This window comes from Rattus norvegicus, chromosome 9, assembly GCF_036323735.1.
Source record: "Rattus norvegicus strain BN/NHsdMcwi chromosome 9, GRCr8, whole genome shotgun sequence".
In the NCBI taxonomy this organism is placed as follows: Eukaryota; Metazoa; Chordata; class Mammalia; order Rodentia; family Muridae; genus Rattus; species Rattus norvegicus.
Window position 1 is genome coordinate 118,893,700 of NC_086027.1, and position 16,895 is coordinate 118,910,594.

The following is a 16,895-nucleotide window of genomic DNA, read 5'->3' on the forward strand; positions in this document are numbered from 1 at the left end:
CTCAGGTGGTTGATGGACCATGACCTTGTGTGTTGTTGGTTGATGTTTCAATGTTCTTACTTTCTCACGTTTCCCTTCATGTGTTGAATTTAGTTCAGCAACAAACAGCTGAGCACAGACTGTTCTCTGACTGTATATTTGTATATATGACATGAAAACAGAGATTTATTTAGGGGTAAGAAGGGGACCAGTGCTAGGAGAGTGGAATGAGACTGTTTTATCCATGAAGTCAGCAGGGTAATGTGCTTTTGTAGAGTCAGATCGGCTAAAAATTGCGTAGACTGAATTAGAACTTTAAAAAAAAAGTCTGCACAATCTGTATTTTCAGTATTGAAAATAATGTGAGGATGAAATATATAAGATGAGAAATTATGAAAAGAATGCTGACAATTTACAGTAGGAAAAAAATCCCTGAAAATAACAAGAAAATTTCCAAAATATGAAATACCACAGTAAATATACTACAGCAATAGATGGACAGCTGCATGGGGTAGTCTACAGAGGGCCAGCTCCATGATCATATTTTGATGCCTTATCCCATGATGAATTGTTGATTTGTTTGAATTACTTATTCTAGTTAGCCTAGAAAATGAGACTTATCCTGACATTTTTTTTTTTAAAAGATTTATTCATTTATTATGTATAAGTACACTGTAGCTGTCTTCAGATACACCAGAAGAGGGCATCGGATCTCATTACAGATGGTTGTGAGCCACCATGTGGTTGCTGGGAATTGAACTCAGGATCTCTGGAAGAGCAGTCAGTGCTCTTAACCGCTGAGCCATCTCTCCAGCCCTTATCCTGACGTTTCATACATATGGATCACTGTACTTTGCTCACATTCCCCCTCTACTACCCAATCTACTACTCTTCTCTCCTTTTAGCCTTCTTGCTAGTCCCTCCTCCCTCCAAGTTGTCCCCTTTCTTCCTTCATGATGAGCACTTGCGGACACACACACACACACACACACACACACACACACACAGAGTTAAATACCAATATGCATGTACATTATCAAATCTACACTCTGCATAAGAGAAAGCATGCATTATTTGTTCCCCTTTCCCTCAGTTTTCTTCTCTTGGTTTGAACATTTGGTACATTTGGTAGGTATGTTCAGATTGCTAATATAGAAGTCATGGAATAGTTATGTATTGAATTCTTTTTCCTCCCAGAAACAACCATCATATTTTTTTATAGCTACCACTAACAGTACATAAAGGTTCCAGTGTTTTCACCAAAGCATTCTATTTTGTTTTGAAATTGCCATCCTAGTGGGTAAGAATGCGATCTTATTGTGAGTCTGTGTATCTTGCCATTTTATATTTTTACTTCCTTGTGAGAAAAGCGTTTTCTAATCTCTCCTGTGAATTTATCTTTGACCAGCATGAATTATTTAGAAGAGAACTATTATTTCATTTGCATTTGGGGTCAATCTTAGTATCATTTTGCTCTTGATTTCCAACTTAAGTCCTTTGGGGTATAAAAACAAATTCTAGTTCTTTCACCTTTACTGAGCGTTGTTTCATTGCCCACACATGAATTACCTTGGAGACTGTACTCTGTGGGGTGTGTTATATATGTTATATGGGATGTATGTTCAGTAACTGTTGGATGAAGTGCTTCTATGGGCAGTGTTGAGTACTTCAGTACTGTGCAGTTCTGTGTGTTAATTGTGTTTTTGTGTTAGTTCTACCCTTACTGGGTAGTGTTGTTAGATATTTGATCACACAGTGAACTCTGAGATCGTGTTATTTATTGGAAAACCTGTTTCTGGTTGTGGTATAGCTCAGCCCTAGCACACACTTAATCCAAGAGCTTTCTTTTTATTGTTTTGAGAATTAAATAAAGTCAACCATAGGTCAAAAGGTGGAGCAAGCAAACAGCTGATAGGGAGTGAACATAGGAAAATACCATAGAGAGTAAGAAGTCAGGCGGATGGATAGAGAGACACACAGGAAGTAAAAGGAGGGGACATTCATGTAGAAGTTAGGTCTTGGTTCTACCTCCAGTCCTATGTGCCCAGAAATCAGACTCAGACTCAAAATATATTTACATATACCTTTGCCATATAGCGCTAGGTTCTTCTCAGGTTAGAATCATAACTTAGGATAACCCACTTATTCTACCCTACATTATGTCATGTGGCTGGTTCCCTGTGCTCAGGTACCGTGCGTCTGTCTCCTCACCTCTTCCCAGGCAGATCTCCTGCCTGACTCTATCCTAGAATTCTTTCTCCTCTGGATGTCCCACTGATAGGTTTTAAAAGATGGGTTTAGAACAGCATGTTTGGTCAGTATTTCTCCCATGCTGAAAAATGTGAGCTGTGGTTCCTAGCACCCCGTGAAGGCTGAGATTTTAGGAAGTGAACAAGGTGGTCGACCATGATTTCACAGAGATGGCAGAAGGTGTAGAAGGGCCAGCACACAGAGCTCTGTGGTCGGCTTCAGTTCACAGGTGCTCTTCGTACCCCATGTCCTGTCCTCTAAGGGTGTGGTGAGGCTTTGCTGTGCAGAGTGTGTGTGGTGGTTACTTTTTTCATCACTGCATCCAGATACCTGACAGAAACAACCCAAGCAAGGAGAATGCATTTTTGGCTCCAGGTTTCAGCATTTCATATACTGAATGTCACACTATTTACTAGTGAGCTTATGTGGTGTGCTTCATTCTGTAGACTTCAAAAGTATACTATTAGTAGTCTTATAATCTCATTATAGTAAAAATTACTCTATACTTAATAAAAAATGGATTCAAATATATTAATTATTCAAATTAGAAATGTAATTATTTGAAAAATTAAATCAAATTAAAATTTATATTTGTATATGGATATTTTGTCTGCATGCATGTCTGTGTACTATGTGTGTGCCTAATGCCTTTGGAGGCCAGACAGGGTGACAGATCTCATGAAACTGTATGGACAGGTAGTTATGAGACTATGTGAGAGCTGGGAATTGAACCCAGATTCTCTTTAATAACAGCCAGTGCTCTGAACTGCTGAGTTATCTCTCTAGGCCTGGAAAAGGATTTTAAAGCCAATAACATTTGAATGTACTTCAAAAAGTTTTTTTTTTTTGTTGTTTTTTTAACAGATCAGAGAGCTGATTTTGGATGGATCTTCTCAGTTAATCCAAGAAGGTCTCAGAAGTGGTTTCCTTTTCCCACTTGTTGAAAAACATGATGGCAGTAGTGGACGCATCACTTTACCGCTTGATGCCTGCAATTTGTCAGAGTTATGCGAGATGGCAAAGCATTTGCCTTCCTTGAATGACATGGAGCTTCAAACGCTACAGTTGATGGGAGATGATGTGTTTGTTACAGAGCTGGACTTATCTTCACGGATCATTGAAAACAACTCTAGCTTTTCCAAAATGATCACTTTAATGGGACAGAGATATCTGCTGCCACCAAAAAGCAGCTTTCTTTTGTCTGACATTTCTTGTATGCAGCCACTTCTTAACTGTAAGTAGTTTATGTGTTTTAGAACAAGGTAATTTTTCTCTTGTCTCAGAAGTTAAGAGTATGAACTTTGAATGTAAGTTCAGTTTTAACGCTGACTTTTGCTCTGTTGTTTATCTTTAAGAGAGTCTTGTTAAGTAGCTCAGTCAGGCTTTGAACTTGCTGTTCATCCCAGGCCTTGGTATGTCAATTTTGCCTTAGCTTTTTAGGTGCTAAGATTACAGGTTCAGAACTCAGAGGTTCAGAGTTACAGTGTCTTTGAATAAATCCCATAACTCTTTTGTGGTATTCCATTGTGTTTGCGTTTGTAATGAAAGTCCTATCTTGGGCTGGGTCTGTGGCTCAGCTGAGCATGCCCAAGGCCCCAGGTTAAAAAAAAAAGTACCGTACTTTTGAAATGTATTAATTTCTTGTTATCATTGTGAACATCTATTGTGTGTGTAGAGGTCAGAGGACACTTTTGTGGAGTCTCTTCTCCCCTTCCACCCTGATGTGGGTTCTGGAGACCCATCCAAGATAAGCACATTTGGTAGCCTTTATCTGCAGATCATTTTGCTGGTCACTCTTTAAACATTTTTGTCTTAACAATATTTTTATTTGTGTGTGTGTGCATGTGCGTGTGCACACGTGTGCAAGTTGCAAGTGCTTTAATTTTGGGGAGCATGTATAATTTTTGTTTTTGAAGAAGTCTGTGTATTCAGATGACGGCTTTGCTTATGAGAGTGTGGGCTCTGTGGGATGTTCTCAGTCCCTGTGTTTAGCCCTTAGACTCGTCATATACAGAGGGCGTTTCTGAAATTGTGCTTTTGATTTCAGGTAGTAAGACATTCGATGTGATTGTGATTGATCCACCATGGGAGAACAAATCGGTTAAAAGAAGTAACAGGTATGTGGGATCAGTTATCTGTCATATTGTGTTCTAGAACTGCAGTCCCCTGTACATTCTGGTTTAGTACACTAACATGCTCCTATCAAAAATTAATTTCCTTAATTCTAGGTACTTGACTTGGAGGGGATATATGTGTCTCTACATATTAGTTATCCGTAACTAATATAACAGTGTCTGCAGCTGTCACTAAGGCCTGAGCCATGCAAGGCTGACTCAGTAACACCAAGGCTTGAAATTCAGATATGTGCTACACTTGTAGTTTATAACAATGTGTTGGGAGTAAATTCATCTAGCCATCCTCTGTATTTTTAGTTTATGTCACCTCATAGGATGAGCTGGGCTAGGTACTAGGATAACATTTACTTTTAGCTACATCTTTATAACTTGATGACACTTTCCCTCCTACTTTCAATGAATGCTTCCAGTTACATTTTTCCTCAGCTTTCAGTTTTCCAGACATAATAATTCCTGTTTTGTTGTAAACTTAGACAAATTTTTCTTCAAGAGTTATCTTTAGCTTTCTTAGGAATATGCTTATAATGCGTGATAGTTCTCTTTTTAAGTTGTAAGAATTGTGCAAAGAATTCAAGTATCTATTCTGATTGTGTATGTAGTTGTATTTCTATATATGTCTATATATTTTTCTGAAATATATAGACTTGAAATATGGATTGAAATATAAAAACTTAAAATAAGAGAAAGTTGTGACTCACCATATGGACGCTGGAAATCAAACCCAGATCCTCTGGAAGAGCAGTCAGTGCTCTAAGCTGCTTAGCCATCTCTCTAGCTCCAAAAGAAGAGAAAGTTATTCTTACAATTTTGGCATACATCTAAAAAAAGCAAAGGTGCTATATATCTTCATCATAATGTTGTCAAGTAGATAACTGACTTACTGAAGCTCTTATGGACACATTAGTATCATCTGTGAGTTTATTCAGAGTGCACCAGTTGTTGTAGAAAACTTTTGTAGCACACAGAAACCACCCATAATCATGTTCTGTGCTGAGATGTATGCCCTCAGAGTCCAGTGGTTCCTCTGTGACTCATAACTGCACTGTAATAACAGGTAGTAAGTTCTATGAAACTTTCTGACAGATTGTGCAGTCTGAGGTGATTTTAGAGACCAATAGTTGGTTTTAAAAGTGGGCTCAGTTCTGAAAACCGTGCCTTCAAACCTTGTAGTTCAGCTAGCTGTGGCAATACATTTCAGTTCTCTTGGACACCTACCTAGGTATAAAGTTGCTGTGCCCTGTGATGAACCTATCCTTAAAAATTTGAGATACCAGAGGGAGCATGAAAGTTTTCTTAGCTCCAAAAAGGAGTCAAGCCATTGAAACCATGTCAGTGCAGAGTTTCGACTTTTCCTACTGTGACAGAATAGTCTCTGAACATCTTCCTCTGAGAAAGGGATAGCTGCTGTGCTGGGAGTGTGATGGTGGATGGCAGGAGCCCAGGGTGCTTGCAATCTGGGTTCTTTCAACCTGTTTATCTGCTTAATAAGGAAGGTTTGTCAGCCATTCCTGACCCCTTTAATGTAGTGTTGCCTACATCAGGCACCAGATGCCTGCCTGAGCCTGCCCTCTGGGAGACTTTTTTTTTTTTTTTCCCCTGAATGAGTAGAGTTGCACAAGTTTCTTTGGAGTTGACTGAGGAATGAAACAAAGTGGAGGAAGACTTAAGTCCATGCATCCCTAGCCTAATTACTTACTGATGGGAGGAAATTGACAAAATCCCCAATAGAAGCAGCGTACAGAAGGAAAGGTATGATTTTGGCTCATGCTTTTAGGAATGTCAGTCCTTCATATTAGGAGAGGTTGGCACCTCTTTTCACAGCCTTAGGGGCATGTAGCAGCAGACAGGAAGTAGAGAGTACTAGGTTGGGACCCTTGAGTGGGCTTAGCTTTCCTAGATCTACCACCCCTTCTATTGATCTACTTCAGCCAGCCAGTCTCCACTCCTAAGGCTCTCTCCAGTCTTTAGAACACCACCACAATCCAGACTTAGTATTCAACAGTGCATGGGAGACAGTCCAGGTTAAAACAATATTTGGGCCTGCAAGATGGCTCACTGGCCAAACACAATTACCACTAAATCTGATGACCTGACTTTAGTTCCTAAAATTCACATGATGGAAGAAAAACTGACTCCCTCAAATTGTTCTCTGCAGGATTAATATAGTAAAAATGGCCATTTTACCAAAAGTGACCTACAGATTCAATGCAATCCCCATCAAAATACCAATCCAATTCTTCAAAGAGTTAGACAGAACAATTTTCAAATTCATCTGGAATAACAAAAACCCAGGATAGCTAAAACTATCCTCAACAATAAAAGGACTTTAGGGGGAATCATTATCCCTGAACTCAAGCAGTATTACAGAGCAATAGTGATAAAAACTGCATGGTATTGGTACAGAGACAGACAGATAAACCAATGGAATAGAATTGAAGACCCAGAAATGAACCCACACACCTATGGTCACTTGATTTTTGACAAAGGAGCCAAAACCATCCAATGGAAAAAAGATAGCATTTTCAGCAAATGGTGCTGGTTCAACTGGAGGTCAACATGTAGAAGAATGCAGATCGATCCATGCTTATCACCCTGTACAAAGCTTAAGTCCAAGTGGATCAAGGACCTCCACATCAAACCAGACACACTCAAAATAATAGAAGAAAAACTAGGGAAGCATCTGGAACACATGGGCACTGGAAAAAATTTCCTGAACAAAACACCAATGGCTTATGCTCTAAGATCAAGAATGGACAAATGGGATCTCATAAAACTGCAAAGCTTCTGTAAGGCAAAGGACACTGTGGTTAGGACAAAACAGCAACCAACAGATTGGGGAAAGATCTTTACCAATCCTACAACAGATAGAGGCCTTATATCCAAAATATACAAAGAACTCAAGAAGTTAGACTGCAGGGAGACAAATAACCCTATTAAAAAATGTGGTTCAGAGCTAAACAAAGAATTCACAGCTGAGGAATGCCGAATGGCTGAGAAACACCTAAAGAAATGTTCAACATCTTTAGTCATAAGGGAAATGCAAATCAAAACAACCCTGAGATTTCACCTCACACCAGTGAGAATGGCTAAGATCAAAAACTCAGGTGACAGCAAATGCTGGCGAGGATGCGGAGAAAGAGGAACACTCCTCCATTGTTGGTGGGATTGCAGACTGGTAAAACCATTCTGGAAATCAGTCTGGAGGTTCCTCAGAAAATTGGACATTGAACTGCCTGAGGATCCAGCTATACCTCTCTTGGGCATATACCCAAAAGATGCCCCAACATATAAAAAAGTCACGTGCTCCACTATGTTCATCGCAGCCTTATTTATAATAGCCAGAAGCTGGAAAGAACTCAGATGCCCTTCAACAGAGGAGTGGATTCAGAAAATGTGGTACATCTACACAATGGAATATTACTCAGCTATCAAAAACAACGACTTTATGAAATTTGTAGGCAAATGGTTGGAACTGGAAAATATCATCCTGAGTGAGCTAACCCATTCACAGAAAGACATACATGGTATGCACTCATTGATAAGTGGCTATTAGCCCAAATGCTTGAATTACCCTAGATCCCTAGAACAAACGAAACTCAAGACAGATGATCAAAATGTGAATGCTTCACTCCTTCTTTAAATGAGGAAAAAGAATACCCTTGGCAGGGAAGGGAGAGGCAAAGATTAAAACAGAGACTGAAGGAACACCCATTCAGAGCCTGCACCACATATGACCCATACATATACAGCCACCCAATTAGAGAAGATGGACGAAGCAAAGAAGTGCAGGCCTACAGGAACCGGATGTAGATCGCTCCTGAGAGACACAGCCAGAATACAGCAAATACAGAGGCGAATGCCAGCAGCAAACCACTGAACTGAGAATAGGCCCCCGTTGAAGGAATCAGAGAAAGAACTGGAAGAGCTTGAAGGGGCTCGAGACCCCAAAAGTACAACAATGTCAAGCAACCAGAGCTTCCAGGGACTAAGCCACTACCTAAAGACTATACATAGACTGACCCTGGACTCTGACCTCATAGGTAGCAATGAATATCCTAGTAAGAGCACCAGTGGAAGGGGAAGCCCTGGGTCCTGCTAAGACTGAACCCCCAGTGAACTAGACTGTTGTGGGGAGGGCGGCAATAGGGGGAGGGTTGGGAGGGGAACACCCATAAGGAAGGGGAGGGGGGAGGGAGATGTTTGCCCGGAAACCGGGAAAGGGAATAACACTCGAAATGTATATAAGAAATACTCAAGTTAATAAAAAAAAAAATTGTTCTCTGACGTCCACACACACCCTACAATAGGTAAACACCTATACCAATGAACAGATAAACAAACATAATTTTAAAAAGCCTGATTTTCCTGCTTTCTCCATCTTTTTCATTTTCCTTGTCTTCTTTTCTTTTCAAATTTTATAATCCAAGAATGCTTACAGGTTGATAATGAACTACCAGAGAGGTTAAAGATGCAGAAGCAGGGGAGTGATTGACATTACTGGATGTCAGAATATATAAATGAGAAGACAGAGTTGGAAGGATAAAACTTCAGTAGACAATGTCATACATTTCCTAGTAGAGAAGATGTGTTGATGTAGATAATAAAGTTATAAAGAGGAGGGAGATAGTCTGGTAGGAGACAGACTTGGTGGCTTTTGTTTTAACTAAAGTCTGAGAAAACTTCATCTGTCAAGGCATGGGCAAAGGACCTGAAAAGTGGTGAGAATTTTGCAGTATTTAACTATGGATAAGTAAAAAAATCCATGATTGTTTTGAGAACTGGAGAATAGACTAAAAGTTTCTTTTGCTATGTGTTTTTCTTCACTTCATTTATCTGTATGAAGAAGTTGAATATCTTTGTGGTATTAGTATGTGTGAGGGTATACTTCAGTGATGGAGTGTGTGCTTTGCATGTACAGGGGCCTGGGTTCAGTCCCCACTGTGTGCATCTATATGCACATGCACATATCACATTCATGCGTGATGACAAGGTCTAGCTTATGTATTTGTGCAGGTGGATTAACAGTCGTGTGTACATTATATGGGTTATGTTTTAAAGTTGCCCAGGATAGTGTCAAAGCCTTACATTTTGAGGTAGAGGGTTCTCAGAGATTCAGCACACTGAACGTTGAGAATAAGGACAAAATGAATTCAGTGAGGAAGGTTTGGGGCCAATGTGGCTGGATAACGTACCTCTTAAAGAGAAGAAGAGATTTTGCCAAACTTGAAAGAGTCCAGAAGCAATAATGGGACATTAGAATAGAGCTTGTCGTCTCCAGTTGTATCGGGACTGTTGGAGAAAGAGTTGTGTTTGTTTGGTTATTTTATATTGTTAGGGTTAGGGTTAGGGTTAGGGTTAGGGTTAGGGTTAGGGTTAGGGTTAGGGTTAGGGTTAGGCGTAAGACAATGGACCTATAAAATAAGACAGAGCATGAAGACATGAGAGAGCCCAGTGGAACTGATTGAACGGGAAGACAGGAGCTGGTGGTGGATGGGGCCTTGAAACTGTAAAGGAAGGTGAGGTTGCAAGAGGTGATAGGTGACCTAGGGGTCAGCAGTGTGTGCAAGACATGAGACGTACGCACTTGAGACGTACGCACTTGAGGCTTGCCATGGGGCAGGGCTCCTTGCTGAAGTCAGCCTGCTCTTGCATCCCTGGCCATGCCAGTGCTTCTTTGTGTCAAGTTTTGGTTATTGGGACATCAATTTCAAGCTCATTCTGAGGGGGCTCCTGTAAAACACAGGGTGACAAAATCCAGACAACATTGTTTAATTCTGAATGAGAGAAAAGGCATATTAGATGTAGAAAAATTACTGAAATGTAAATCATATGAAATTAAAGAACACAAAGACATACAGCCTAGCAATTTAACACTAGTAAGAAAAACTGGTACATGTGTAAGTGCTGGTGAGCCCACCAGGTGTCAGTGTGACTCCATATTTAACCACACGTGAATGGCTCCCAGACCTTTGTATTTGTGGAGTCCTTTCCCCTGCTTATATGTCTTCTGGGTGAATTTTCTTACAGTTTTTGTTGTTGTTGTTGTTCATTTTTTAGGTACAATAGTTTATCCCCACAGCAGATAAAGAGAATGCCTGTCCCTAAGCTGGCTGCTCCTGACTGTCTTGTCGTTACTTGGGTGACCAACAGGCAGAAGCATCTGTGCTTTGTGAAGGAGGAACTGTACCCTTCATGGTCTGTGGAAGTCATTGCAGAGTGGTACTGGGTAAAAGTGAGTTCAGAAGTCAGCTCAACGTCACTCTCCTCACAGGAAGACGCTGACTGCTCTTGGTGTGTCCATGGCACTGTTGTCCTCAGGCTCTGATGAGAACTGTCCATGCTTTGTATCTGGACACCCATCTTCCTCCTCTGAAGGTGTTGTTTATCCTGTGTCTCTGTAGTGGGGTCCAAAACTGCTGGCCTGTTGGTTTTTCTTTTTTTTTTTTTGGGTTGTGAGCCTAGCCTTTAACGGCTGAGCCATCTCTCCAGCCCTTTAAACAAAATCTTAATCGTTTAATTTTACCAATGAATATTTGGGAGCCAGATGTTGTGGTGAAAGCCTGCTAGCTCAGAGAGACACACCCAACTGACCTTCCTCCTCAGCAGACATCCCACAAGAAATCCCCTCTCTCACACCATCTCAAAAAACCTTTTTCAAACTGAAAGTCCCTCCCTTTTATTTCCTGTGTATCTCTCTATCCATCCTCCTGATGCCCTCTTAATCTTTGTGTTTTTTCTTAGAAATCCTATGTTCACTTCCTGTCAACTGGTTGCTTGCTCTCCCTCTTGACCTATGGTTGACTTTATTTAATCCTGTTTACAATGTCGAATATTCTGCAGCACCAGCCTTGAGAAATCAGGGAGAGATCAGAATAAAGTTATAAAAAGCTCAAATTTATTAAAAAAATGTTTGTGTGCACACACATGTGCACTCCCACCCACGTGATAACTGTAGCTGAAAGAAGAAGTTATGACTGCCCTGCCTTTATTCTCCCTGCCATACACTGAAATCTCATTGCCCTTTGCATTCCCATGTTTCCCCCTTTTCTGGGGGTGAAGGCAGAGAAACAAGAGCACGGAGGAGAATATGGGAAGGCGCAGGGACCAAGACTCTGTCATTCTCTCTTTTTTCCCCTGAGACAGGGTCTCCTGTAATCCACACAGTCTTGTTCTTGCTGTGTAGCCAAGAATGACCATGAACCTATGTAACCATAGTTAGCTACCTTCTAGGCTCTCAGTCTCTGCTACTTTATTTTGGAGATAGGATCCTGCTAAGTTTCCAGGCTAGAATTTATAGCACCAAGAGCCAGCGTCTGCACCAGGTTCTTTCTACCTCATCACCTACTCTACTTCCTTCCCTGACTAAGCTGTGACTCTGACATTCTGCCGTCTTAACTGTGGAAGGCTTTATTTTTAACTACTTGGTCACATGGCCAGTAATCAGTGAGTGTCATTTCAGTGAATTAATGACTGAATTAACGATGGCCTGGTTTCCAGGAACAAGTAATCATTGAAAAGTAGAGATTGTTTATGTGTGAGAGGACAACACAATGTATTTGAAGTCGCTCTAGAGCGCTCAGACAGGCCTTATGGCTGTGTTGTCCAGTGTGGCAGCTGCTGTGACAGGTGGCTCTCGCGTTCACTCTTCACATAGGTGTTGCTGAGGGTTAGATGTGTGTTGGACCTGAAGGACCCACTTAACAACACACATCATAGTACCTTTTAAAACTGATTGCATGTGGGAATTCTGTTTCAGACATGCTAGATTAAATGCAATTAAAGTAAATTACCTTGCTTTTTTTTTTCTTCTTTCTAATGTTACTACTAGAGAATTTAAAATTATATATGTGGCTTGCATTTGTGGCTCATATAATATTTTTTATTGGAGAATACTAGCCTGGAGGTTTAATAACTCCTCTTTTTGCTGGAAACTGTATAATGATGCTAAAAAATAATGGCTTTCCTTGATTCCTTTCTTTCAGATCACAAATTCAGGGGAGTTTGTGTTCCCATTGGATTCTCTACACAAAAAGCCTTATGAATGTCTTGTTCTGGGGAGAGTTAAAGAAAAAACTGCTTTAGCATTAAGGTAAGAAAAGCCATTTTTCAAAGTTATATAAATAAAGGCTTTTAAAATTAATACAGTGATCATTGATTTTCCTTAATTTTTATACTTTTGAAATCTGAAAATGGCCCAGAGCTGAAAAGTATGTTGTATAATAAATAAAAAATTTATATTACCTTTTGTTTTACTAAGGATATAGTAGTTAATATGAAAAATGACATTCTAAAAATGTTTGAATTTTTAAATTGATTTCTCTCATTGATTCTGTCCTTAAATTATTTATTAGTAGAATTAATTACTATTTGAAAGACAAAAAAAATCAATGCAACTATAGCACATAATTAAAAATTATCCCTTCAGTAATAGCTGGTTGTTCTGTTTTCATTAGGAATGAAGCTGTAAGAACGCCCCCGGTTCCAGATCAGAGGTTGATCGTCAGTGTGCCCTGTGCTCTGCACTCACACAAGCCGCCTCTCGCCGGTATGTTTCTGTGAAGCAGAACTGTTAGAATTTGAAAATATTCAAAGAAGGATGTTTTGTAGGCTTATGAATTGGATGTTTGTTTTAATATTCTGAAATGTTACAGAAAATCCGTAGCAGAATTTATGAGATAGAGCACCGGTTAGTTTATATTACTCAGGTTTTCTTGACTGTCTGTGTCCCTCCAGTTGTGGCCTTGACAGGTGAAAGCTGTTAGGGCCTCAGAGGATGAGTTCAGTGACTGGCCTTGTTTTGCCCTCAGGTTTAGGATTCAGAGCCAGAAGATCCCTTGCTTGTTCTAAAACCAGGAGCCCAGGGTAATAGCAGAGGTGTCTAGGATCCCCTGAATGTGGTAATTTATTTCTTCTGAAGGCAGGCTACCATTTTGCAACATGGGGAAGGCAGTTGCTAAGGCTGCAGCTCCGTCCAGCTCAGTGCTCCGGGTACACTCCTCACTCGGTGGGACTGAGCAGCAAGGATCAGTGGTGAGTGCTGGCCTTGGGCGTCGGCTCCCATGAGTGGGAGTCTTGGCCTTGCTGCTCTGGCAGGTTATCTAAGTCCATCCCCCGCCACCCTCATTCCAAGAGTGAGTGACGATATCTAGTCTTGCAGGGGGGTAAGGGCTGCTTCCATGGCTTAGAATGTATTTAAAAGTCAACAAATGCTCAAGCTTTCAGATGGGGGTTTAGTCATGGAAGTCCTTGAGAGTGTGAATTTGATAGTCAAGGTTTATTTTTTAGATAATTTCTTCAGGAAAATATTTTATTAATTTGACAAGGAAGGCAAATACAAAACAAACAAAGCCACCAAATAGCAAGAGAACTTCTATAAGCTGCCACTCCAGAGAACTGTGATCCACTTGTCATTTTTACTTTTACAGGATATAGTCCATGAGCTAGGAAAAGAAAACATAAGAAAGTAAAAGCTCGGGTGGTGGCTCTGTGGGTAAGAGTTATTCAAGTCGTTCATGGCTATGTGTGCTGGTAAGCCCCTCACTGGGAGCAAAGATAGGCGCTTCATAGAGCGCTCACTGGCCAGCCAGTCTAGCCAAAATCCTGTGCGTCCAGTTCAGTCAGAGGCAGAGAGTCATGAAGGAGGACACCTGCTCTGACCTTTACAAGCATACTATGGTATTTGCGTGTTCTGTGCTAGTACCAGACTGTACAGCACAGATATACATGCAGACACACCACAAAAAAAAAAGGAAGTATACTCAGGGTTTCTGTTACCTTGGATAACTTTCAAAGGAGTCCTTACAGTACCTTTAATTTGAGAAATATCCATATATGTTTGACCATTCTTTGGCCTAGAAGGATCCTCTGAAACCTCACCTTTGGGACTGCATAAATGTTACTAATGCATTAGTCTGTGACCTGGATGAAGGTGAACTTTACTGCTCCTTGAGAAAAAAACATTATTCAACATCAGTTGTACTATAAGGAAATCTAATTTGTATACTTTAATTTTGTTTATCGTTTGCTATGTACCAAAGCTTAATTTATGAGCCATTTGACTTAGGGTTTATTGTTTGCTATAAAAGATTTACAGAAAATATAATGCCCTAAGCCTTTTATTCTGAAATAAATTTTAATCTATTTGTCATTTCATTTAAAATAGAATAAAAATATGTTTAAAGATTACTCTTAAGTGATAGTCTATAAATTGCAGTTTGGCTGTACTGCCAGTAGAGAGCAGCACAAACACATTTTAGAATCAAAAAACTTATCAACCCAAAGTTGTATTTGTGGGGAAAATTTGAATGACTCAATATAATTAATCTTCAAGTTTTAGTTATGTACTAATATACGACAAGTATTTGTAGTACTTTTTTGTTTTTGAGTTCACGTAAGTTTAGTGTATGTATTTTAGCTTAGACAGGTACAAGTTAAAGCTATTAGGAAGTAACTCAAAGATTCCTTTTGTGCATTTAACAGTAAAGTCAAAACCCTAGTCTGTACATAGTACTTAGAATTATTTCCTGTGAATCTTATTAATTTGTTTTACTCAAAACATGAACTGTTCTCTTTTGCTTCAAAACCTTAAGATGTATCTTTTTAATTAAATTATAAATATTTTAGAATGTAAATATAAAATATAAGTATAAAATATATTTTTAAAAATTGTAAAACAATTTTTGTATGCATAGGTGTTTTGTTTACATGTTTATCTGTATACCTTATATGTCCCAGATGGTACAGAAATGAAATCCTGCTCCTGTGTAAGAGCAGCATGTGTTTGTTTTGTTTGTTTCGTTTTTATGGAAAACATTCCTTTCTCATACAATACATCTGGATCACAGTGTCATCTACCACCCTACTCTTCCAAGTTCCCCCTCCCCTCCTCTCCCCTCCCCTCCCCTCCCCTCTCCTCCCCTCCAGATCCCCTCCGGATCCTCTCTCCATTTCTCATTGAAAAAGAGCAGGCCTCAAAGAAACAACAACCAAACGTGACAAAATTAAATAAATAAGATTAAGCAAGAGCTATTACTTCAAAGTTGGGCATGGCAACCCTTCATGAGGGAGAGTCCTAAATGCAGGCCAGAGTCAGAGTCCCTCACGCTCTCACAGTTGAAGCAAGTGCTCCTAACCACAGAGCCATCCCTTCAGACCCCTCATGAAGAGAACATCTTTGTGCCAAAAGACTGAGGAACTGAAGTAAAAGCTTACATTACCATACCTCAGACCATATTAACTTCTAGAAATTAAAAGGGAGATTTTGGGTTTTGTCCTTTAGGTCTCTAGGAAAATCTATTTCAAGTTGTCTAGTGTTTAATTCCATACTTAGATAAGTAGAATCTTTTATGTCAACATTGAAACTTATCAAAACCTAAATATGGGTTAGTTCAATTGCAGGCAATAACAGCTTTAAATATCTTTTTGATTTTTGATAAGTAATAGTATACTCTCAGACAAAGAACATTCTGAAATTAAAAATGTTTTAATAATAGTATAATAATTTTATTAATTATTTGAGTTTCATATATTTTAATCCTGTTTACTCTCTCCCTAAGTACTCCTAGATCTACCCTGCCATAATATGTTTTCTACCATAATATGTTTTAAATTTTGCAGTTGTTATCTCTAAAGTCTTTCTGTTATTTCTAAAGAAGCCACAAGGCTGGAAGTATTGGTCAGGGGTAAAGTGAGGGGAGAATGTGCAGGGCCCTGGGCTGGATCCTTCTTCCCGAGGAAAAAAAGAGAACCTGCAGAAGCCTGCCTATCATTCTTAGAATCTGATAGGCTTCTAAGACCAACTCAAAATAGCAACCTAGAACTGTGTTCTACGTGCTAAAGTACTTATTTCCTGGAACTATTTTTATATCCAATTCCTGTTATGTGGTTGAGCATCCAGAACATGACCAGGGTTACAGTGATTTGGTTGTTTGCCTCTGAGTGGATGGGCTTTTAAAACAAGTGACGGTGGTCTTCCTTCTCTCAGGCAGTGCGGACCACAACTATGTAGTTTTTTTCTCCAACAAAAGATGGATTTTCAATGTAGTAGTTATGAATTTTTAGGTAAGGACTTCTTAGTTGAATGGCATGGTGGAATTTAGGCAGAGCTACAGTGTGAAAGCAAGGAAGTCTTCGTCCTTGCAGGTTATAGCTGTGGAGCTGTCCTTGATGCTTTCCGATGCTTGTGTCTGTCTGTGTACAGCTCTTTGCTTAATTCTTTCACTAATGTATGTGCTTAAAACTAAACTCACAGCTTACCTTCTGTTTTAAAGCAGGTTGTCCCCATATTATTTTTGTGTTTTTTAGTGCATGGATTGCATTTATTAAAAAATAAAGTAAATTAGTTCTCAGGAGATGTGAGAATATTGGAAAACGAGTCAGTGTGTGGGCGATGCAGCCCTCGCTTCTCATCTGCAGACGAAAAGCAGTAAATCAGAACCAGCAGGTTCAGTGGAGCTGCTCCCGCACCTGTGGATGCTTGCTCTTCTGGTTCCTGACATGAGTAGCAGAGTGGCCATGACATGTTTGGCTCTA

The 16,895-nt window shown here is 39.8% G+C and overlaps 1 protein-coding gene across 10 annotated transcripts in view; it reads left to right on the forward strand.

Moving 5' to 3' along the window:
- The window catches only part of Mettl4 (methyltransferase 4, N6-adenosine), a 79,694-nt gene that overhangs the window by 5,960 nt on the left and 56,839 nt on the right, over positions 1-16,895 (forward strand). For 6 of the 10 annotated variants that reach the window (XR_010054608.1, XM_063267335.1, XM_063267334.1 and 3 more), the window contains 5 exons: positions 3,094-3,463; positions 4,277-4,346; positions 10,422-10,596; positions 12,347-12,453; positions 12,818-12,909. Coding sequence is in view for 8 of the 10 variants with exons in the window: in XM_063267335.1 (XP_063123405.1) it covers positions 3,094-3,463; positions 4,277-4,346; positions 10,422-10,596; positions 12,347-12,453; positions 12,818-12,909 (814 nt within the window). In the remaining 2 variants the exon portion in view is untranslated. Of the gene's footprint in view, positions 1-3,093; positions 3,468-4,276; positions 4,347-6,519; positions 8,272-10,421; positions 10,597-12,346; positions 12,454-12,817; positions 12,910-16,347; positions 16,425-16,895 lie in introns of those variants that run through there. The other 4 variants (XM_063267336.1, NM_001191814.1, XR_010054609.1 and 1 more) reach the window with 4 other exon arrangements.